At 51.4% G+C, this 22,318-nt stretch overlaps 2 protein-coding genes across 3 annotated transcripts in view; both read left to right on the forward strand.

The window, feature by feature from the left end:
• Positions 1 to 249: 249 nt before the first annotated feature.
• LOC308197367 (uncharacterized protein) lies at positions 250 to 4,458 on the forward strand. 2 transcript variants are annotated; one of them, XM_080597696.1, is made up of 11 exons: positions 250 to 504; positions 777 to 829; positions 2,526 to 2,581; positions 2,825 to 2,868; positions 2,969 to 3,137; positions 3,624 to 3,723; positions 3,807 to 3,857; positions 3,987 to 4,046; positions 4,147 to 4,196; positions 4,294 to 4,344; positions 4,435 to 4,458. In XM_080597696.1, the coding sequence occupies exons 1-8, from the start codon at positions 484 to 486 to the stop codon at positions 4,039 to 4,041; spliced, it is 549 nt and encodes a 182-aa protein (XP_080453822.1). In that variant the 5' UTR covers positions 250 to 483; the 3' UTR covers positions 4,042 to 4,046; positions 4,147 to 4,196; positions 4,294 to 4,344; positions 4,435 to 4,458. The 2 variants fall into 2 exon arrangements, 1 of the variants encoding a protein (XP_080453822.1); XR_013952875.1 differs by lacking the exons at positions 250 to 504; positions 777 to 829; positions 2,825 to 2,868; ... (5 more) ...; positions 4,294 to 4,344; positions 4,435 to 4,458 and adding an exon at positions 2,270 to 2,437 and having other exon boundaries at positions 2,526 to 2,812.
• A 16,847-nt stretch (positions 4,459 to 21,305) lies between these two features.
• Positions 21,306 to 22,318, forward strand: part of LOC308197366 (uncharacterized protein) — a 43,074-nt gene continuing 42,061 nt past the window's right edge. Inside the window, exon 1 of the mRNA XM_080597695.1 lies at positions 21,306 to 21,345. The gene's annotated coding sequence lies outside the window, so the exon portion shown is untranslated. The remainder of the gene's footprint in view (positions 21,346 to 22,318) is intronic.

Consider the following 22,318-nt stretch of genomic DNA (forward strand, 5'->3'; position numbering starts at 1 on the left):
GAATGTGATTTGGAGATGGAGAGCAGCAGAGGTAAAGCAGCTGGGAAGAGAGGTATAAGTATTGCAGAGGTATTGCAGTAGGTAGGTAGGCTGTGGTTATGAGGTGCCTCAGGGTGTGCTTTGTCTTGTTTCTGCAGTTCCCTCGTGCAGCCGTGGAGAGGTGAATTCCCCATGTTGTGGAGTGGTGCAAAAAGGTGAAAGGGTTGTCAGCCCGGTCAGTTTCCTTCACCAAAGCTAAGGTGAGTCTTTCAGGAGAAACAGGCTGATTGCCTGTGCTGCACTCTGCACGCTGTTGACCTAAGCCAGACCAAAAACAGGGCTGCTGTTCCTCCTGCTCTCTTTATCTCTTCTCATGCACGGCCCCTCCCATTTTCCACATGATTAGGGCAGGCATTCGGCCTGGGCTGCTCTTTGGGGGTAGGGGCTTTGTTTTTCCTTCAGTCAGTTGCAGGGTTCTTTAGGTGGGTCAGAGCCTATGGACTGATGCATTTCAAATTGAGACCGGTAAGCCCATCTTTTTGAGGTAACTAGTAGGGTCTGTTACAGCAAAACTGCCAGGTGCCCCCCCACCTTGCAGGTGGCTGCCAAATGTCCCCCCCCCCCGGCCTTGCAGGTGGCCGCGTTTGAGCTTGGATCTACTTTCCAGGTACAGAGGCAAGTGGACTGCTCTTTTGAAATGATAAAATTAAATATAGGGTCACCTGTGGTGTTGAAGGGTGGGTGGTAATGCTGGCAGCTGAATGTTTATCTTTTGACCGTGTTTTCCTTTGTTCAAGCTGAAAGGCAGTGCGCAATACAGGACGTTGCGACCCGAGCTACCTCAGGCAAGGTGAGCAATGAACAGAGGTAGCAGTTATTTTTGGGGTGTGGTTGTCACTGCAGTTAAGTTATTACAAAAAGTAGAATAAAAATCCATTTTGCCTTTTAGAGGTGCTTTAGGTGGCTTGAGAGCAGATGGAAACATCTGCCTCGGGGGTTAGGTGAGTGGGTGAAGTAAAAGAGCGGTTGAGAGTAACTGTCCTAGGGGTGCTGTGGCTTTTGCTGCTGTGGTTGCTTTCTCTTCTGCTTATCAGGTGCCACAGGCAAGGTGGGCTGTGGTAGTCTTTAGAATAGGAGCAAAGCAGGTCACTGGAATGCTGTTTGGTTCCTGGGAAAGGTGTTGCAGAGGAAAAAGGTTGTCTGGCGTGGCAGCTCCTGATGGTGGTCTTCTTCAGTAGGTGGAGCGGTGCCTGAAGCCCCATCCCGTGTAGCCTGAAATGGTGTGTCTGTGTTTGGGTTGGGGTTGCACCTTGGTGAGTGTAGGGATGAGTTTTAAGTTGGTGCAGCAGAGGGCCAGGCTCCATTGTCCTGTAGTGTGTTTTGACCCATCAGCATAGCCTTTTGGTTTTCAGATAGCCTACTCAAGTACGTGAATTTTTCTGCGAGTCATGTTATTACATGGAATTGGTGATTTTTTTTTTTTTGATGAGTGATCTGTTATGCTCCCAGATTTTTCTTTCTTTGTAAAGAAAGGTTTGAGCTAATTCCAGCTGAAAAAATTTCAGTTGCTTGGTCGTGTTGTCCTTCCAATATTCAAAGCTGCAGCAAAAGCATGGGGATTGTTGCTTCTAGAAACACCCCAGTTCTCTTGTCTGCAGTCTGCATGCTATTGAGCTAAACCAGATTTAAAAAAAAAAAAAAATCCGCACATCTGCTGTGCTGCTTGTGCTCTTTCTACTTTCTTGTGCTTTGCCCCTCCCCTTTCCCAGGTGATTGGGTTTGGGTGCTGGGCGGGGCCAAATGGTATATGAGCCCCAGGTATGCCATTAGAGAGTTCATTGTGCCTGGGCTGCTCTTTGGGGTAAGTGCTTTGTTTTTCCTTCAGTCAGTTGCAGGGTTCTTTGGGCAGGTTGGCGTCTATGGATTTCTAGATGTTAAGTGCTTGGAAATGACATACTAGAGGGATATTTAGCAGAGGTTGCTGGCTCACTTGTTTTTGGGATGGTGGGATCCACTTGTGTTTCTGGGTTATATTTGAATCTCTAGACGTATGAAGCCACTTGTTTAACTCTCCAGAGGACTAAAAAGAGCCTGATTACACACTACAAGAGGCTTGACCACGTAGGCGCAGTATTACCAAGAGACTGAGCAGGGTCGTATCAGAGTTACCTTTTTCATCTGTAAAGGGTAGGTCTGTGATCGGCGCCGCCCGGGCACATTTTGGCGCGGCGCCGCCCGGGCACATTTTGGCGCGGCGCCGCCCGGGCACATTTTGGCGCGGCGCCGCCCGGGCACATTTTGGCGCGGCGCCGCCCGGGCACATTTTGGCGCGGCGCCGCCCGGGCACATTTTGGCGCGGCGCCGCCCGGGCACATTTTGGCGCGGCGCCGCCCGGGCACATTTTGGCGCGGCGCCGCCCGGGCACATTTATCTTAGATGGAGCTAACGAGCAGCTGAAGTAAAGCAACTGGGAAGAGAGAGGTATTGCAGCAGGTACGCTGTGGCTGTGAGGTGCCTCAGGGTGTGCTTTTCTCTCGTCTCTGCAGGTGCTTGGTGCAGTCTTGGACAGGGAAATGCCCGTGTCACGGAGCAGTGAGGGAAGGTGAGCATGTTGTCAGCCTGGTCGTCCCTTAACCGAAGTGAACGGACGTAGTGGGTTTATGTGGCAAGGTTTTGGTAGCAGGGCCTCTAGGGGTGGCTTCTGTGCGAAGAATCTAGAAGCTGCCCCATGTTAGGTAATGGCCCCGCTGCTGAGCGGAGCCAATAAGGGATGTTGTTTGCGCGTCTGTGAGAGCATATTTAAGACAGGAAAAAAAAAAAAAAAACACGCTGGTCCATGTAGCAGCTGGGAGAGCAAGAGGAGTGAGGAACAGCCTTGCAGGCGCCAAGGTCAGTGAAGAAGGAGGGGGAGAGGTACTCCAGGTGCCGGAGCAGAAGTCCCCTGCGGCCTGTGGCGAGGACCATGGTGAAGCAGGCTGTCCCCCTGCAGCCCACGGAGTACCACGGTGGAGCAGGGTTCCATGCTGCAGCTGGTGGAGGAGAGCACGGTGGAGCAGGTGGACCTGCACTGATGGAGGCTGCGGCCTGTGGAAGACCCTTGCCGGAGCAGATTCCGGGCCGGACCTGTAGACCGTGGAGAGGAGACCACGCAGGAGCAGGTGAGCTGGCAGGAGCTGCTGCCCGTGGGGGACCCAGGTTGGAGCAGTTTGCTCCTGAGGGATGGACCCCGTGGTATGGACCTACATCTGGAACAGTTCTGGAAGAGCTGCTGCCTGTGGGAAGGCCATGCCAGATCAGTTGACCAAGGACTGCATCCTGTGGGAGGAACCCCACAGCCCAGGGGATGAGGGCGTCCGAGAAGGAGTGGCGGCAAAGAAGCGCTATAGACTGACCATAAACACCAATCACCTGCACCGCTGGGGGGGAGAAGGTGGAAGAGGGTGGTTTGGGGGGGGGGAAGGTGCTTTTGGTTGCTTTCGTTTGTTTCTCGCTTTTCTACATTGTGTAGTAATAAGCAATAAATCTTTCTATCTTTCTATGCTGAGTGTGTTTTGCCTATCACGATATTTACTGTGTAATCTTCTCGTCCTTATCTCAACCCTTGAGCCCTTTTTCCTTGTATTTTCTCCCTGTCCTTCTTTGAGGAGGGAGAGGGAGAGAGCGGTTTTGGTGGAGCTCGGTCGCCTACCCCTGTAAAACCACCACAGGGGAAGATGTTCAGGTGTTTCCCTCTGAGGGTCTGAGGTGAGGCTGTTTGGGACAGAGGAGCAGCGTGGCAGGTGGTGGCTTGCAAGCACAGAGGTCATTTTGTCCTTCTGTGTTCCCAGGTGGCATGGGTGGTGGTGGCCGTTCCTTTCGAGCTTGGATCTAACTTGCGGGTACAGAGGCAAGTGGACTGTTGTTTTGAAACGAAAACATTAAATATGGGGTGACTTCTGTTGTTGAGGGATGGGTGCTAATGCTGTCAGCTGAATGTTTGTCTTCTGACTGTGTTTTCCTTTGTTCAGGCTGAAACGCAGTGTGCAGTACAGGACGTCACGACCCGAGCTACCTCTGGAGTGACGCTGGTGAGTGATGAGCAGAGGTAGCTGTTATTTTTGGGGTGCGGTTGTCGCTGCAGTTTTTTTAACTATATCAAATAGAGTAAAATTCCAGTTTCTCTTTTAGAGGTGCTCTAGGTGGCTTCAGAGAACGGGTGGAAGCATCTGCCATGTGGGGTAGGTAAGCGGCTGAGGTAAAGGAGGGGATGAGAGTAACTGTCCTGAGGGTGCAGTGGCTTTTATTGCTGTGGTTGCTTTCTGTTCTGCTTATCAGGTGCCACAGGCAAGGTGGGCTGTGATAGTCTTTGGAATAGGAGCAAAGCAGGTCACTGGAATGCTGTTTGGTTCCTGAGAAAGGTGTTGCAGAGGAGAAAGGTGGTCTGGCGTGGCAGCTCCTGATTGTGGTCGTCTTCAGTAGGTGAAGAGGTGCCTGAAGCCCCATGCTGTGTAGCCTGAGCACGCCTCGCTGAGGTCGAAGCCTGCTTTCCAGCAGTTCCCAAAACTGTGTTGAGGCTGAAATGGTGTGTCTGTGTTTGGGTTGGGGTTGCACCTTGGTGAGTGTAGGGATGAGTTTTAAGTTGGTGCAGCAGAGGGCCGGGCTCCATTGTCCTGTAGTGTGTTTTGACCCATCAGCATAGCCTTTTGGTTTACAGATAGCCTACTCAAGTACGTGATTTTTCCTGCAAGTGATGTTATTACATGGAATTGATTTTTTTTCTTTTTGTTTTGGCGCGTGATCTGTTATGCTCCCAGATTTTTCTTTCTTTGTAAAGAAAGGTTTGAGCTAATTCCAGCTGAAAAAATTTCAGTTGCTTGGTCGTGTTGTCCTTTCAATATTCAAAGCTGCAGCAAAAGCATGGCTATTGTTGCTTCTAGAAACACCCCAGTTCTCTTGTCTGCAGTCTGCATGCTGTTGAGCTAAACCAGATTTAAAAAAAAAAACAACACAGTAAACAGAAACAAGAAAGAAACCACCACAGCTGTTGCTCCTGGTCTCTTTCTACTTTCTTGTGCTTTGCCCCTCCCCTTTCCCAGGTGATTGGGTTTGGGTGCTGGGCGGGGCCAAATGGTATATGAGCCCCAGGTATGCCATTAGAGAGTTCATTGTGCCTGGGCTGCTCTTTGGGGTAAGTGCTTTGTTTTTCCTTCAGTGAGTTGCAGGTTTCTTTAGGTGGTTAAGAGTCTATGGACTGATGCGTTTCCAAGTAGAGACCGGTACGCCCATCTTTGTGAGGTAACAACTAGTAGGATCTGTTAGAGTAAACCAATCTAGTAATAGGTGCCTGTATTGCATGCAGCTCTTCTTCAGGTGAGTAATTGTTATAGCATGTTTACGGATAGGATGGCAGTGTTACTGTGTGTGTTTACTTTGTGGTTCTGGGTCCCTTATGATTTTTGCCGAATTGCGGGGCTTACTTGTGAGTCTTTGCCTGTATGTCAAATATTATCAAAGTTACAACCTTGGTGGCAAAGCGATGCAGCAGGGTTTAGGAGATAAGTATCATCGAAGCTCCCTGTGTAAGCATGTGTCTGAAAAGAGCAGCAGTAGGCGTGTAAGGGGTAGTCTTTTTCAGGGTTAGGGACAGTTTGTTACAGTTTTGGAGCTTTTGCCTGTGGTTTGTGTGGCTGTAGAGTCTTTAGACGTTGCAGCCTTCTAGATTTTCAGTGCTTGGAATTCACGTAATAAAGGCGTGCTTAGGAGGTGTTGCCGGCTAACTCGTTTTTAAGAAATGGTGGGGTACGGTTCCTCGACCGCATAAGCACGGTAGTATTACCAAGAGACTGAGCAGGGTCCCCTTTTTCATCTGTAAAGGGTAAGTCTGTGATTGCTGCCATCTGGGCACATTTTCGTGCCCATCACTGCAGTTATTTACTACATCAATTAGAGTAAAATTCCGGTTTCTCTTTTGGAGGTGCTCTAGGTGGCTTCAGAGAACGGGTGGAAGCATCTGCCGTGTGGGGTAGGTAAGCGGCTGAGGTAAAGGAGGGGATGAGAGTAACTGTCCTGAGGGTGCAGTGGCTTTTATTGCTGTGGTTGCTTTCTCTTCTGCTTATCAGGTGCCACAGGCAAGGTGGGCTGTGATAGTCTTTAGAATAGGAGCAAAGCAGGTCACTGGAATGCTGTTTGGTTCCTGAGAAAGGTGTTGCAGAGGAAAAAGGTGGTCTGGCGTGGCAGCTCCTGATGGTGGTCGTCTTCAGTAGGTGGAGCGGTGCCTGAAGCCCCATCCCGTGTAGCCTGAGCACGCCTCGCTGAGGATGAAGCCTGCTTTCCAGCAGTTTCCAAAACTGTGTTGAGGCTGAAATGGTGTGTCTGTGTTTGGGCTGGGGTTGCACCTTGGTGAGTGTAGGGATGAGTTTTAAGTTGGTGCAGCAGAGGGCCGGGCTCCATTGTCCTGTAGTGTGTTTTGACCCATCAGCATAGCCTTTTGGTTTACAGATAGCCTACTCAAGTACGTGATTTTTCCTGCAAGTGATGTTATTACATGGAATTGATTTTTTTTTTTTCTGGCATGTAATCTGTTATGCTCCCAGATTTTTCTTTCTATATAAATAAAGGTTTGAGCTAAGTCTAGCTGAAAAAATTTCAGTTACTTGCTTGGTCATATTGTCCTTTCAATATTCAAAGCTGCAGCAAAAGCATGGGTATTGTTGCTTCTAGAATCACCCCAGTTCTCTTGTCTGCAGTCTGCATGCTATTGAGCTAAACCAGATTAAAGAAAAAACAAAAGAAAAACAAAAAACAAACAAACAAACAAAACACAAAACCAAAAAAAAAAAACACCAAAAAATCCGCACATCTGCTGTGCTGCTTGTGCTCTTTCTACTTTCTTGTGCTTTGCCCCTCCCCTTTCCCAGGTGATTGGGTTTGGGTGCAGGGCGGGGCCAAATGGTATATGAGCCCCAGGTATGCCATTAGAGAGTTCATTGTGCCTGGGCTGCTCTTTGGGGTAAGTGCTTTGTTTTTCCTTCAGTCAGTTGCAGGGTTCTTTGGGCAGGTTGGAGTCTATGGATTTCTAGATGTTAAGTGCTTGGAAATGACTTACTAGAGGGATATTTAGCAGAGGTTGCTGGCTCACTTGTTTTTGGGATGGTGGGATCCACTTGTGTTTTTGGGTTATATTTGAATCTCTAGACGTATGAAGCCACCTGTGTAACTCTCCAGAGGACTAAAAAGAGCTTGATTACACACTACAAGAGGCTTGACCACGTAGGCGCAGTATTACCAAGAGACTGAGCAGGGTCGTATCAGAGTTACCTTTTTCATCTGTAAAGGGTAGGTCTGTGATCGGCGCCGCCCGGGCACATTTTCGCGCGGCGCTGCCCGGGCACATGGTACGCCCATCTTTGTGAGGTAACAACTAGTAGGATCTGTTAGAATAAACCAATCTAGTAATAGGTGCCTGTATTGCATGCAGCTCTTCTTCAGGTGAGTAATTGTTATAGCATGTTTACGGATAGGATGGCAGTACTACTTTGTATGTTTGCTTTGTGGTTCTGGGTCCCTTATAATTTTTGCTGAATTAAGGCAAATATTATGAAAGTTATAACCTTGGTGGCAAAGTGATGGAGCAGGGTTTAGGAGATAAGTATCATCGAAGCTCCCTGTGTAAGCATGCATCTGAAAAGAGTAGCAGTAGGCGTGTAAGGGGTAGTCTTTTTCAGGGTTAGGGACAGTTTGTTGTAGTTTTGGAGCTTTTGCCTGTGGTTTGTGTGGCTGTAGAGTCTTTAGACGTTGCAGCCTTCTAGATTTTTAAGTGCTTGGAATTCACGTAATAGAGGTGTGCTTAGGAGGTGTTGCTGGCTAACTTGTTTTTGGGAAATGGTGGGGTACGGTTCCTTTTTTTTTTTTGAGTTACCTTTTAATCTCTAGGTATATCAAGTCATTTGCATAACTGTCCAGAGGCTTCACAAGGAGCTTCAGTACGCATTAGAAGGGGCTTGACCGCATAAGTGCAGTATTACGGAGAGACTGAGCAGGGTCACCGTTCTCATCTGTAAAGGGTAAGTCTGTGATTACCCCTGTTGGGGCTGCTGTGCATTCATGGTGTTTTGGCATTTGTGGACCTGAGGGTGTGTTTTTTTTTTCTGGCTCCCGTCTCTGTGTCTGAGTCCTCTGCAAGGAGCTGTACTCTTTGCATGTCCATCACGGATATGACCTTCTCTTTTTGTTTCTTGTAGCCCAGGGCATGGGCACGGACACTTGAATGAGGCACGAGGGTGAGTGGACGGCAGTGTGGGCCCTGAGTTGGGCAGTGGATTGTGTTAGTCTGCTTTGCCTGTTATGCAGGCTTTGGAAGCACCTTGAGACAGCAGAGTACATCTCCTGCCACGTTCCTGAGGCGCGCCAGGCGTCAGCGGTTCCAGTTCCTGAAATGCTGTAGATGCTCTGAGCACAAGAGGAGCTGGGAGCGTGATGCATCTCCTTGGGATGTTAGGTGAGCGAAGCGGTGGTACTGGGTTGGGGAACGTGGGTCTGGGGCTTCTTGGCTGTTGGGGTAGGGGAGGAAAGAAGAGGAGTGGGTATAGACTGTTTTGTGGATTGTCATTTTTGTTTGTTCTTTCTCCTTGGTCTAAGCTACGTGACCTTGGCTCAGCACAGTAAATGGAAGCGCTAAGCCTGGATCGGGAAGGTGAGTGGAGAAAAGTTGGGAAAAGGGCATTGGTTTTAGTTTGGTAGTCTATTGGTCCCACCTCTGGGTGACTCCTCTTTTCCGGGGACGAAGAAGATAGTGGGGACATCCTAGTTGGCCTCTGTGGTCCACCTTGAGGATGGATTGTGACCCCTGAGAATTAAGTCCAGGGGCAAATACTGTGTGTTTGGGGGTGGTTGGCAGGGGAAGGCGGGCAGTTGTCTGGAGTTGGTCTATCTGACTTCAGTAGCAGAGCAGGTCAGTGGACTACTGTTTTGTTTTTGAGGTGGGTGTTTCACTGGAAGAAGTTTGGCTGGTGTGCCAGTGCCCGATGGCACTTTATTTCTGCAGGTGAAGAGGAGCCTCGTGCCGGAAGCAATGTCCTGGCTAGCCTTCGTGTTCCTTGATGAGGATGGAACCTGCCTCCCGTCATTCCCAAGCTAAGTTGTGGGGCAAGTGCTATGTTTGCTTTCGGGTTTTGAATGCACACATAGGGCGAGGGTCTGTGCTTTTAAGTCATTGCTGTGGATGGGGCCTTTTAGGATTGATCACGGTCAGACAGTGTGTGGGGGCGTGGGATTCTATCAGGTAGGGCTTGAGCACGTGCCAGGCAGGGCAGTTCCAGCTTGGTGTCTGTGTTCTGTGTTGTCTGTGCTGTGCTGTTGCTCCTGGTGCTTGGCAGGCCCTGGGGAAGCCTTCCTGAGGGTGTCGAACACTTGACCTCACTGGAATAATGCTGATGCTCAATCGGAAGCTGAGCATTTCTTGTCTTGCAGTGGGAGCCTAAAGAGATCATTTCTTCTGTGCGTGTAATTTTTTTGTATCAAATGTTTCTTGATGTGGTTATCATATGTTACACGCTCCTCAGGTCTTGATATCCTCATTGCCATTTTCCACTGGACAGATTAGATGGGCAACTTGTTAGCCACACCAAAGGTCCTAAATGCTTGTTTCATCATCGTAGGGCTGATCTGAGCACTTCTTGACTTGCAGTCGCAGCTTAAAGCGCAGATGTGTTTCAGGTCTTGTGCATCATATTCGGTTTCAGATGGCATCTGTTTCCATCCTCGCTGTTGCGGAAGTCATGTGGGCTTCATCAGGAGCTCTGTCTTGGGAGTTCATTTCCGAAGCATTTTTCTTCTGGGGTTTGCACTCCCCATCCTTCTGGTCTCTTGCCTTGAAGGCAGGCTTTTTATGCCTCCGTCATCCCAGTTCTGGCAGTTGCTTCCAGTCGCATGTAGTGACATTTGAGTCTCTCCTTGGGTCTGCTGCAGAGCACCTGTTCTGACTAGCTGTCGCTGTAGGGCTTCCCTCTGGGAGTCCTTTTTTTGCGCCTTGTGTTCTGTGTTTTGTTCGTAACGTTTGTAGCGTGCCTGTGTGTGTGTTTGGCCTGGAGCTGTCCTGCCTGGCAGTTAGCGATGGTAACTAACGTGGCGGTGTACTAATACATTGTCCGGACTGTTTTGGCAAAGACATCCGGTCTGCCTCTGGGCACGTACTGAAGGGCAGCTGGCACAGAGTCATCTCCGTGGTGTTTGGCAAATGTGGAGGGGGAGACCTGAGCTGCTTGCGAGCAGCTGTTTGCATAGTGCTTGAATAGTGCTAGAGGAGAGGTCTGTCATTGAATCTTGAAAGCTCGCAGATGTGGAGTGTTTTTATTTTTCTCCAGTCCTAGAGAAACCTTAGGAGGAACCGGTCAAAGGAAAGAGCTCCCTCTGGAGCTGTCAAGCTCTCGTTCGGCAGCTCGGTGACTGTCTTGATCTACTTCTGAGGTGCCGAGGCAAGGGGGCTGCTGTTTTGAAATGATAAAATTAGCCATGGGGTCCCTTGTGTTGTTGAGGGATGGGTGCTAATGCTGGCATCTGAATGATTATCTTCTGACTGTTTTCATTTGTTAAAGCTGAAACACAGCGTACAACCTGGGACTTCACAACCAGAGCTGGTTTTGGCAAGGTGAGCGATGAACAGATGCAGCAGTTATTTTAGGGGTGCGGTTGTCACTGCAGTTACTTAACTACACAAAATACAGTTAAAGTCCTGTTTATATTCCAGAGGTGTTGTAGCTGGCTTAAGAGAGCAGATGGAAGCATCTGCCTCGAGGGCAGGTGAGGGGGCAGAGTAAGGGAGCAGGTGAGAGTACCTGTCCTAGCTGTGCTGCGGCTTTGGATGCTGCCGCGGCCTATGCTTTTCTTTTTCTTTCGCAGGTGCCTTGCACAGACTCAGAGGGGCCAAGCTGCACTCTGAAGAGCAGCACGAGAAGGGCAGGCTGGTCGTGAGTGGGGTTGGAGCAGAATGGCCAAGTTGCGCAAGGTGACTGCGAAGGGTATCCATCTTGCTTTGCAGGTGTCATGGCAGGCTCTACACAGAAGTGGCTGAGGATTTGAGAAGAGGTTACAGAGCATCAAGGAGCGGCACGTGCAGTGACGGTTTCCAAACGGTATGGTTGCTTTCTCTTCTGTTGGTCAGGTGCCACAGGCAAGGTGGGCTGTGACACTAGTCTTTAGAATCGGAGCAAAGCAGGTCACTTGAATGCCGCAGGGCATCTGAGAAGGGTGTTTTAACAGAAAAAGCTTGTCTGGCATGGCAGTGCCTGATGGCAGTGTGTTTCCACAGGTGAAGAGGTGCCTGAAGCCCCATCCTGTCTAGCCTGCGCACACCTCGCTGAGAATGAAAGCCGCTTTCCAGTAATTCAGAAAGCCAAGTTACATCTCGGCCTCGAGCATCTGGGGCGTGTGCCTGTGCTTTTGGGCCTGTCTGTAGCATTTGGCACCTGCATTAGTAGTTTCTTGGCGTATGTTTAGGCTTTTGGGGCCTGTGTCTTGGGGGGAGGGTTGAGGCCAGTGTTTTGGGGGGGGTGTGGAGCTGCTTGTACACCTTTGGGGCTTGCATCTGGGGGGGCGGTTGGGAGTTGCTTGAACACCTTTGGGGACTGTGTCTTGGGGGGTGTCAGGGCCTGCATCTGGGGGGGTTGGAAGCTGCTCCTACAATGTAGGGATCTGTATCTGTGGGGGTTGGGAGCTGCTTGTACACAGTATGGGCTTGCGTTTGGGGGTGGGTGTTGGGAGCTGCTTGTCCACCTTTGGGACTTGCGTCTGGGGGGGTTGGGAGCTGCTTGTCCACCTTTGGGACTTGCATCTGGGGGGGGTTGGGAGCTGCTTGTACACTGCAGGGACTTGCGTCTGGGGGGGGGTTGGGAGCTGCTTGTACACTGCAGGGACTTGCGTCTGGGGGGGGTTGGGGCCTGCCTCTGGGGGGGGGACAGTGGTTGGGAGCTGCTTGCACACCCTTGGGGCCTGCCTCTGCGGGGGCTTGGTGCCTGCGTCTCTGGGGAGCGGGGGGGTTCAGAGCTGGTTGTACAGTATAGGAGCCTGTGTTTGGGGGGGGTTGGGAGCTGCTCGTACACTGGAAGCCTGGGATGGGGGGGGAGGTTTGGAGCTGCTTGTACACCTTTGGGGCTTGCATATGTGGGGGTGTCGGGTGCTGGTTGTACACCTTTGGGGCCTGCCTCTGGGGAGGGAGGGTGGGGAGTTGCTTGTACACCTTTGGGGCCTGTGTCTGGGGGGGCTTGGGGCCTGCGTCTGGGGGGGGGGGCGTTCAGAGCTGGTTGTACACCTTTCAGGCTTGCATCTGGAGGGGGTTGGGGCCAGGCTTTTGGGGGGTGGTTGTGAGCTGCTTGTATACTGTAGGGGCCTGCTTGTACACCTTTGGGGCCTGAGTCTGGGGCGTGGGGGTAGGGGCTGGGGCTGGGGCTGGGGCCTGGGGCCTGCATCGGGGTGGGGTGGGATCCCGTTCATGGGGGGCGGGTTGGGAGCTGCTTGTGGACAGTTGGGGCCTGCATCTGGGTGTGGTTGGGGCCTGCGTCTGGGGGTGGGTTGTGGCCCGCTTGTAGACTTCTGCAGCCTGCGTCTGGTGTTTGGGGGCTTTTCTGTAGCGTTTGGGGCTTGCATTTTGGCTTTGGGATGTGTCTTGAGCTTCTGGGGCCTAGCTGTAGTGCTTGGGGCCTGCGTCTGGGGCTTTTCTGTAGCATTTTGGTCGCGTGTTTGTGATTTGGGGTCTGTATCCAGGGTTTTGCCTTTTTTGTAGTTTTCAGCTTTGTGTCAGTTTCTTTGTCGGTTGCCTGGGGTTGGGGGCAGTTTGGGGTTTGGATCATTAGTCAGTGTCATTAGCGTCGGGGGGTTGATATGAAGGGTTAGGGTTGTGGTTAGAGTTGTTAGGGTTAAAGGGAATAAGGTTTTTAGGGTAAGGGGATCAAGGTTGTGGGAATAAAAATGTTTTTGCACAGAGTTAGGTTGTTTAGAGGGAAGGAAGGTGGTATTGAGATATGCTTGTAGTGAGAAGAAAGCTTACCAGACAACCTTGTGAAATGCAGACAACCAGAATCCTTAGAGCAATTGGGTGGAAATCACGGTGTAAGAAACATCACCACCTCAAAGAGGAAAACAGTCAAGGAAAAAAGAAAATTGACTTGTAACAGGCCAGCAGCTGTGTATTTTCAGTGAAGCACTGGATAGATTGTGAACCTGGATTACCCAGTCAATGGGGAAACTGAAGCAAAGAATCTCAGAGCTGGTGAGGAGCTGAAGTAAAGGAGCTGGGAAGAGAGAGGTATTGCAGCAGGTACGCTGCGGCTGTGAGGTGCCTCAGGGTGTGCTTTTCTCTTGTCTCTGCAGGGGCTTCATGAAGTCTTGGACAGGGAAATCCCCGTGTCACAGAACAATGAGGGAAGGTGAGAGTTTTATCAGCCTGGTGATCCCTTATCTGAAGCGAAGGGAAGACGTTTGGGTGTTTCACTCTGAGGGTCTGAGGTGAGGCTGTTTGGGACAGAGGAGCTGTGTGGCAGGTGGTGGATTGCAAGCACAGTGGTCATTTTGTCCTTCTGTGTTCCCAGGTGGCATGGGTGATGGTGGCCGTTCCTTTCGAGCTTGGATCTAACTTGCAGGTACAGAGGCAAGTGGACTGCTGTTTTGAAACGAAAACATTAAATATGGGGTGACTTCTGTTGTTGAGGGATGGGTGCTAATGCTGTCAGCTGAATGTTTGTCTTCTGACTGTGTTTTCCTTTGTTCAGGCTGAAACGCAGTGTGCAGTACAGGACGTCACGACCCGAGCTACCTCTGGAGTGACTCTGGTGAGTGATTGTTGTGGTTTAACCCGGCTGGCAGCTAAACACCACACAGCCGTTCGCTCACCCTCCCCCCTCCCTCTCTGGGATGGGGGAGAGAAACGGGAAAGTGAAGCCGGTGGGTTGAGATAAAGACAGTTTATTAAGACAGGAATATAATAATAACAACAATAATAATAATAGTGATAATGATAATAGTATTAATAATAATAATGTGTAAGAAAACAAGTGATGCACAATGCAATTGCTCACCACCCGCTGACCGATGCCCAGCCTATCCCCGAGCAGCCGGCCCCCCACCCCGGCCAGCCACCCCTATATATTGTTTAGCATGACATCAGATGGTATGGAATACCCCTTTGGCAGTTTGGGTCAGCTGTCCTGGGTCTGTCCCCTCCCAGCTCCTGCTGCACCCCTAGCCTGCTCGCTGGCAGGACAGAGCGAGAAGCTGAAAAGTCCTTGGCCTGGTGTAAACACTGCTCTGCAACAATTAAAACATCAGGATGTTATCAGCGCTCTTCTCATCCTAATACAAAACATAGCACCCTACCAGCTGCTATGAGGAAAAATTAACTCTGTCCTAACTGGAACCAGGACAGTGATGAACAGAGGTAGCTGTTATTTTTGGGGTGCGGTTGTCGCTGCAGTTTTTTTAACTACATCAAATAGAGTAAAATTCCAGTTTGTCTTTTAGAGGTGCTCTAGGTGGCTTCAGAGAACGGGTGGAAGCATCTGCCATGTGGGGTAGGTAAGCGGCCGAGGTAGAGGAGGGGATGAGGGTAACTGTCCTGAGGGTGCAGTGGCTTTTATTGCTGTGGTTGCTTTCTGTTCTGCTTATCAGGTGCCACAGGCAAGGTGGGCTGTGATAGTCTTTAGAATAGGAGCAAAGCAGGTCACTGGAATGCTGTTTGGTTCCTGAGAAAGGTGTTGCAGAGGAAAAAGGTTGTCTGGCGTGGCAGCTCCTGATTGTGGTCTTCTTCAGTAGGCGAAGAGGTGCCTGAAGCCCCATCCCGTGCATCCTGAGGATGAAGCCTGCTTTCCAGCAGTTTCGAAAACTGTGTTGAGGCTGAAATAGTGTGTCTGTGTTTGGGTTGGGGTTGCACCTTGGTGAGTGTAGGGATGAGTTTTAAGTTGGTGCAGCAGAGGGCCAGGCTCCATTGTCCTGTAGTGTGTTTTGACCCATCAGCATAGCCTTTTGGTTTTCAGATAGCCTACTCAAGTAGGTGATTTTTCCTGTGAGTGATGTTATTACATGGAATTGATTTTTTTTTTTTGTTTTGGCGTGTGATCTGTTATGCTCCCAGATTTTTCTTTCTTTGTAAAGAAAGGTTTGAGCTAATTCCAGCTGAAAAAATTTCAGTTACTTGCTTGGTCATATTGTCCTTTCAATATTCAAAGCTGCAGCAAAAGCATGGGTATTGTTGCTTCTAGAATCACCCCAGTTCTCTTGTCTGCAGTCTGCATGCTATTGAGCTAAACCAGATTTAAAAAAAAAAAAAAAAAAAAAAAACACAGCTGCTGCTGCTTGTGCTCTTTCTACTTTCTTGTGCTTTGCCCCTCCCCTTTCCCAGGTGATTGGGTTTGGGTGCTGGGCGGGGCCAAATGGTATATGAGCCCCAGGTATGCCATTGGAGAGTTCATTGTGCCTGGGCTGCTCTTTGGGGTAAGTGCTTTGTTTTTCCTTCAGTCAGTTGCAGGGTTCTTTGGGCAGGTTGGAGTCTATGGATTTCTAGATGTTAAGTGCTTGGAAATGACTTACTAGAGGGATATTTAGCAGAGGTTGCTGGCTCACTTGTTTTTGGGATGGTGGGATCCACTTGTGTTTTTGGGTTATATTTGAATCTCTAGACGTATGAAGCCACTTGTGTAACTCTCCAGAGGACTAAAAAGAGCCTGATTACACACTACAAGAGGCTTGACCACGTAGGCGCAGTATTACCAAGAGACTGAGCAGGGTCGTATCAGAGTTACCTTTTTCATCTGTAAAGGGTAAGTCTGTGAATACCCCTGCTGGGGCTGCTGTGTGTTCATGGCTTTTTGGCATTTGTGGAGCTCAGGTTTTTTTGTGTATGTTCTTACTTTTTTTTTTTCTTTTGAGAGCCGAATAGTGTGTGTGCTGAGCGTGGTTGGCAGGAGGAGGTGGGGAATTGTCTGGCAGGGGAGCTGTTCAGGACTGGTAGGTTTGGTTTCTAGGAGCGTGCGGCATCCTTCCTGTGCGATGCCACTGATTGTTGGGCAGGAACGTTCCAGCTCGTGTGTCTTAAACAATGTAGCTTGTGCAGTGTGTGTTGTGTGGCCCGGGCAGAGTTTGCTGCGGCGCTGTGAGCGAAGAATCTCAGTTCGAGCTGGTGAGGAGCTGAAGTAAAGGAGCTGGGAAGAGAGAGGTATTGCAGCAGGTACGCTGTGGCTGTGAGGTGCCTCAGGGTGTGCTTTTCTCTTGTCTCTGCAGGGGCTTCATGAAGTCTTGGACAGGGAAATGCCCGTGTCACAGAACAATGAGGGAAGGTGAGAGTTCTATCAGCCTGGTGATCCCTTATCTGAAGCGACGGGAAGACATTCAGGTGTTTCCCTCTGAGGGTCTGAGGTGAGGCTGTTTGGGACAGAGGAGCAGTGTGGCAGGTGGAGGCTTGCAAGCACAGTGGTCATTTTGTCCTTCTGTGTTCCCAGGTGGCATGGGTGATGGTGGCCGTTCCTTTCGAGCTTGGATCTAACTTGCAGGTACAGAGGCAAGTGGTCTGCTGTTTTGAAATGAAAAAATTAAATATGGGGTGACTTCTGTTGTTGAGGGATGGGTGCTAATGCTGTCAGCTGACTGTTTATCGTCTGACTGTTTTCCTTTGTTCAGGCTGAAACGCAGTGTGCAGTACAGGACATCACGACCCGAGCTGCCTCTGGAGTGACTCTGGTGAGTGATGAACAGAGGTAGCTGTTATTTTTGGGGTGCGGTTGTCGCTGCAGTTTTTTTAACTACATCAAATAGAGTAAAATTCCAGTTTCTCTTTTAGAGGTGCTCTAGGTGGCTTCAGAGAACGGGTGGAAGCATCTGCCATGTGGGGTAGGTAAGCGGCTGAGGTAAAGGAGGGGATGAGAGTAACTGTCCTGAGGGTGCAGTGGCTTTTATTGCTGTGGTTGCTTTCTGTTCTGCTTATCAGGTGCCACAGGCAAGGTGGGCTGTGATAGTCTTTAGAATAGGAGCAAAGCAGGTCACTGGAATGCTGTTTGGTTCCTGAGACAGGAGTTGTAGAGGAGAAAAGCTTTCAATATTCAAAGCTGAAGCAAAAAAAAATAAACCACAGCTGCTGCTTCTCCTCTTTCTACTTTCTTGTGCTTTGCCCTTCCCCTTTCCCAGGTGATTGGCTTTGGGTTCCAGGGAGGGCCTGGTGGTCATTGAGTCACAGGCATCCCATCAGAGAGCTCATTCTGCCTGGGCTGCTCTTTGGGGTAAGTGCTTTGTTTTTCCTTCAGTGAGTTGCAGGTTTCTTTAGGTGGTTAAGAGTCTATGGACTGATGCGTTTCCAAGTAGAGACCGGTACGCCCATCTTTGTGAGGTAACAACTAGTAGGATCTGTTAGAGTAAACCAATCTAGTAATAGGCGCCTGTATTGCGTGCAGCTCTTCATCAGGTGAGTAATTGTTATAGCGTGTTTACGGATAGGATGGCAGTGTTACTTTGTGTGTTTACTTTGTGGTTCTGGGTCCGTTATGATTTTTGCCGAATTGCGGGGCTTACTTGTGAGTCTTTGCCTGTATGTCAAATATTATCAAAGTTACAACCTCGGTGGTAAAGTGATGGAGCAGGGTTTAGGAGATAAGTATCATCGAGGCTCCCTGTGTAAGCATGTGTCTGAAAAGAGCAGCAGTAGGCGTGTAAGGGGTTGTCTTTTTCAGGGTTAGGGACAGTTTGTTATAGTCTTGGAGCTTTTGCCTGTGGTTTGTGTGGCTGTAGAGTCTTTAGACGTTGCAGCCTTCTAGATTTTCAGTGCTTGGAATTCACGTAATAGAGGCGTGCTTAGGATGTGTTGCCGGCTAACTCGTTTTTAAGAAATGGTGGGGTACGGTTCCTCGACCGCATAAGCACGGTAGCATTACCAAGAGACTGAGCAGGGTCCCCTTTTTCATCTGTAAAGGGTAAGTCTGTGATTGCTGCCATCTGGGCACATTTTTGTGCCCATCACTGCAGTTAGTTTACTACATCAATTAGAGTAAAATTCCAGTTTCTCTTTTGGAGGTGCTCTAGGTGGCTTCAGAGAACGGGTGGAAGCATCTGCCACGTGGGGTAGGTAAGCGGCTGAGGTAAAGGAGGGGATGAGAGTAACTGTCCTGAGGGTGCAGTGGCTTTTGCTGCTGTGGTTGCTTTCTCTTCTGTTTATCAGGTGCCACAGGCAAGGTGGGCTGTGATAGTCTTTAGAATAGGAGCAAAGGAGGTCACTGGAATGCTGTTTGGTTCCTGAGAAAGGTGTTGCAGAGGAAAAAGGTGGTCTGGCGTGGCAGCTCCTGATGATGGTGGTCGTCTTCAGTAGGTGGAGCGGTGCCTGAAGCCCCATGCCGTGGAGCCTGAGCACGCCTCGCTGAGGTTGAAGCCTGCTTTCCAGCAGTTCCCAAAACTGTGTTGAGGCTGAAATAGTGTGTCTGTGTTTGGGCTGGGGTTGCACCTTGGTGAGTGTAGGGATGAGTTTTAAGTCGGTACAGCAGAGGGCCAGGCTCCGTTGTCCTGTAGTGTGTTTTGACCCATCAGCATAGCCTTTTGGTTTTCAGATAGCCTACTCAAGTACGTGATTTTTCCTGCGAGTGATGTTGTTATATGCAATTTATTTTTGTTTTGGCGTGTGATCTGTTATGCTCCCAGATTTTTCTTTCTATATAAATAAAGGTTTGAGCTAATTCTAGCTGGAAAAATTTCAGTTACTTGCTTGGTCATATTGTCCTTTCAATATTCAAAGCTGCAGCAAAAGCATGGGTATTGTTGCTTCTAGAATCACCCCAGTTCTCTTGTCTGCAGTCTGCATGCTGTTGAGCTAAACCAGATTAAAGAAAAAAACAAAAGAAAAACAAAAAACAAACAAAACACAAAACCAAAAAAAAAACATCAAAAAACCCCACAGCTGCTGTGCTGCTTGTGCTCTTTCTACTTTCTTGTGCTTGCCACCTCCCCTTTCCCAGGTGATTGGGTTTGGGTGCTGGGCAGGGCCAAATGGTATATGAGCCCCAGGTATGCCATTAGAGAGTTCATTGTGCCTGGGCTGCTCTTTGGGGTAAGTGCTTTGCTTTCCTTCAGTCAGTTGCAGGGTTCTTTGGGCAGGTTGGAGTCTATGGATTTCTAGATTTTAAGTGCTTGGAAATGACTTACTAGAGGGATATTTAGCAGAGGTTGCTGGCTCACTTGTTTTTGGGATGGTGGGATCCACTTGTGTTTCTGGGTTATATTTGAATCTCTAGACGTATGAAGCCACTTGTTTAACTCTCCAGAGGACTAAAAAGAGCCTGATTACACACTACAAGAGGCTTGACCACGTAGGCGCAGTATTACCAAGAGACTGAGCAGGGTCGTATCAGAGTTACCTTTTTCATCTGTAAAGGGTAGGTCTGTGATCGGCGCCGCCCGGGCACATTTTGGCGCGGCGCCGCCCGGGCACATTTTGGCGCGGCGCCGCCCGGGCACATTTTGGCGCGGCGCCGCCCGGGCACATTTTGGCGCGGCGCCGCCCGGGCACATTTTGGCGCGGCGCCGCCCGGGCACATTTTGGCGCGGCGCCGCCCGGGCACATTTTGGCGCGGCGCCGCCCGGGCACATTTTGGCGCGGCGCCGCCCGGGCACATTTTGGCGCGGCGCCGCCCGGGCACATTTTGGCGCGGCGCCGCCCGGGCACATTTTGGCGCGGCGCCGCCCGGGCACATTTTGGCGCGGCGCCGCCCGGGCACATTTTGGCGCGGCGCCGCCCGGGCACATTTTGGCGCGGCGCCGCCCGGGCACATTTTGGCGCGGCGCCGCCCGGGCACATTTTGGCGCGGCGCCGCCCGGGCACATTTTGGCGCGGCGCCGCCCGGGCACATTTTGGCGCGGCGCCGCCCGGGCACATTTTGGCGCGGCGCCGCCCGGGCACATTTTGGCGCGGCGCCGCCCGGGCACATTTTGGCGCGGCGCCGCCCGGGCACATTTTGGCGCGGCGCCGCCCGGGCACATTTTGGCGCGGCGCCGCCCGGGCACATTTTGGCGCGGCGCCGCCCGGGCACATTTTGGCGCGGCGCCGCCCGGGCACATTTTGGCGCGGCGCCGCCCGGGCACATTTTGGCGCGGCGCCGCCCGGGCACATTTTGGCGCGGCGCCGCCCGGGCACATTTTGGCGCGGCGCCGCCCGGGCACATTTTGGCGCGGCGCCGCCCGGGCACATTTTGGCGCGGCGCCGCCCGGGCACATTTTGGCGCGGCGCCGCCCGGGCACATTTTGGCGCGGCGCCGCCCGGGCACATTTTGGCGCGGCGCCGCCCGGGCACATTTTGGCGCGGCGCCGCCCGGGCACATTTTGGCGCGGCGCCGCCCGGGCACATTTTGGCGCGGCGCCGCCCGGGCACATTTTGGCGCGGCGCCGCCCGGGCACATTTTGGCGCGGCGCCGCCCGGGCACATTTTGGCGCGGCGCCGCCCGGGCACATTTTGGCGCGGCGCCGCCCGGGCACATTTTGGCGCGGCGCCGCCCGGGCACATTTTGGCGCGGCGCCGCCCGGGCACATTTTGGCGCGGCGCCGCCCGGGCACATTTTGGCGCGGCGCCGCCCGGGCACATTTTGGCGCGGCGCCGCCCGGGCACATTTTGGCGCGGCGCCGCCCGGGCACATTTATCTTAGATCGAGCTAACGAGCAGCTGAAGTAAAGCAACTGGGAAGAGAGGTATTGCAGCAGGTACGCTGTGGCTGTGAGGTGCCTCAGGGGGTGCTTTTCTCTCGTCTCTGCAGGTGCTTGGTGCAGTCTTGGACAGGGAAATCCCCGTGTCACGGAGCAGTGAGGGAAGGTGAGCGTGTTGTCAGCCTGGTCGTCCCTTAACCAAAATGAAGGGACGTAGTGGGTTTATGTGGCAAGGTTTTGGTAGCAGGGGGCTCTAGGGGTGGCTTCTGTGCGAAGAATCTAGAAGCTGCCCCATGTTAGGTAATGGCCCCGCTGCTGAGCGGAGCCAATAAGTGATGTTGTTTGCGTGTCTGTGAAAGCATATTTAAGACAGGAAAAAAAAAAAAAAAAAAAAAAAACAAAGGCGCTGTGCCATGCAGCAGCTGGGAGAGCAAGAGGAGTGAGGAACAGCCTTGCAGGCGCCAAGGTCAGTGAAGAAGGAGGGGGAGAGGTACTCCAGGTGCCGGAGCAGAAGTCCCCTGCGGCCTGTGGCGAGGACCATGGTGAAGCAGGCTGTCCCCCTGCAGCCCACGGAGTACCACGGTGGAGCAGGGTTCCATGCTGCAGCTGGTGGAGGAGAGCACGGTGGAGCAGGTGGACCTGCACTGATGGAGGCTGCGGCCTGTGGAAGACCCTTGCCGGAGCAGATTCCGGGCCGGACCTGTAGACCGTGGAGAGGAGACCACGCAGGAGCAGGTGAGCTGGCAGGAGCTGCTGCCCGTGGGGGACCCAGGTTGGAGCAGTTTGCTCCTGAGGGATGGACCCCGTGGTATGGACCTACATCTGGAACAGTTCCGGAAGAGCTGCTGCCTGTGGGAAGGCCATGCCAGATCAGTTGACCAAGGACTGCATCCTGTGGGAGGAACCCCACAGCACAGGGGATGAGGGCGTCCGAGGAGGAGTGGCGGCAAAGAAGCGCTATAGACTGACCATAAACACCGATCACCTGCACCGCTGGGGGGGAGAAGGTGGAAGAGGGTGGCTGGGGGGGAAGGTGCTTTTGGTTGCTTTCGTTTGTTTCTCGCTTCTCTACATTGCGTAGTAATAAGCAATAAATCTTTCTGTCTTTCTATGCTGAGTGTGTTTTGCTTATCACGATATTTACTGTGTAATCTCCTCATCCTTATCTCAACCCTTGAGCCCTTTTTCCTTGTATTTTCTCCCTGTCCTTCTTTGAGGAGGGAGAGGGAGAGAGCGGTTTTGGTGGAGCTCGGTCGCCTACCCCTGTAAAACCACCACAGGGGAAGATGTTCAGGTGTTTCCCTCTGAGGGTCTGAGGTGAGGCTGTTTGTCGCTGCAGTTTTTTTAACTACATCCAATAGAGTAAAATTCCAGTTTCTCTTTTGGAGGTGCTCTAGGTGGCTTCAGAGAACGGGTGGAAGCATCTGCCACGTGGGGTAGGTAAGCGGCTGAGGTAAAGGAGGGGATGAGAGTAACTGTCCTGAGGGTGCAGTGGCTTTTATTGCTGTGGTTGCTTTCTGTTCTGCTTATCAGGTGCCACAGGCAAGGTGGGCTGTGATAGTCTTTAGAATAGGAGCAAAGCAGGTCACTGGAATGCTGTTTGGTTCCTGAGAAAGGTGTTGCAGAGGAAAAAGGTGGTCTGGCATGGCAGCTCCTGATGATGGTGGTCGTCTTCAGTAGGTGAAGCGGTGCCTGAAGCCCCATGCCG

Source organism: Anser brachyrhynchus (assembly GCF_964034855.1).
Source record: "Anser brachyrhynchus genome assembly, chromosome: 6".
In the NCBI taxonomy this organism is placed as follows: Eukaryota; Metazoa; Chordata; class Aves; order Anseriformes; family Anatidae; genus Anser; species Anser brachyrhynchus.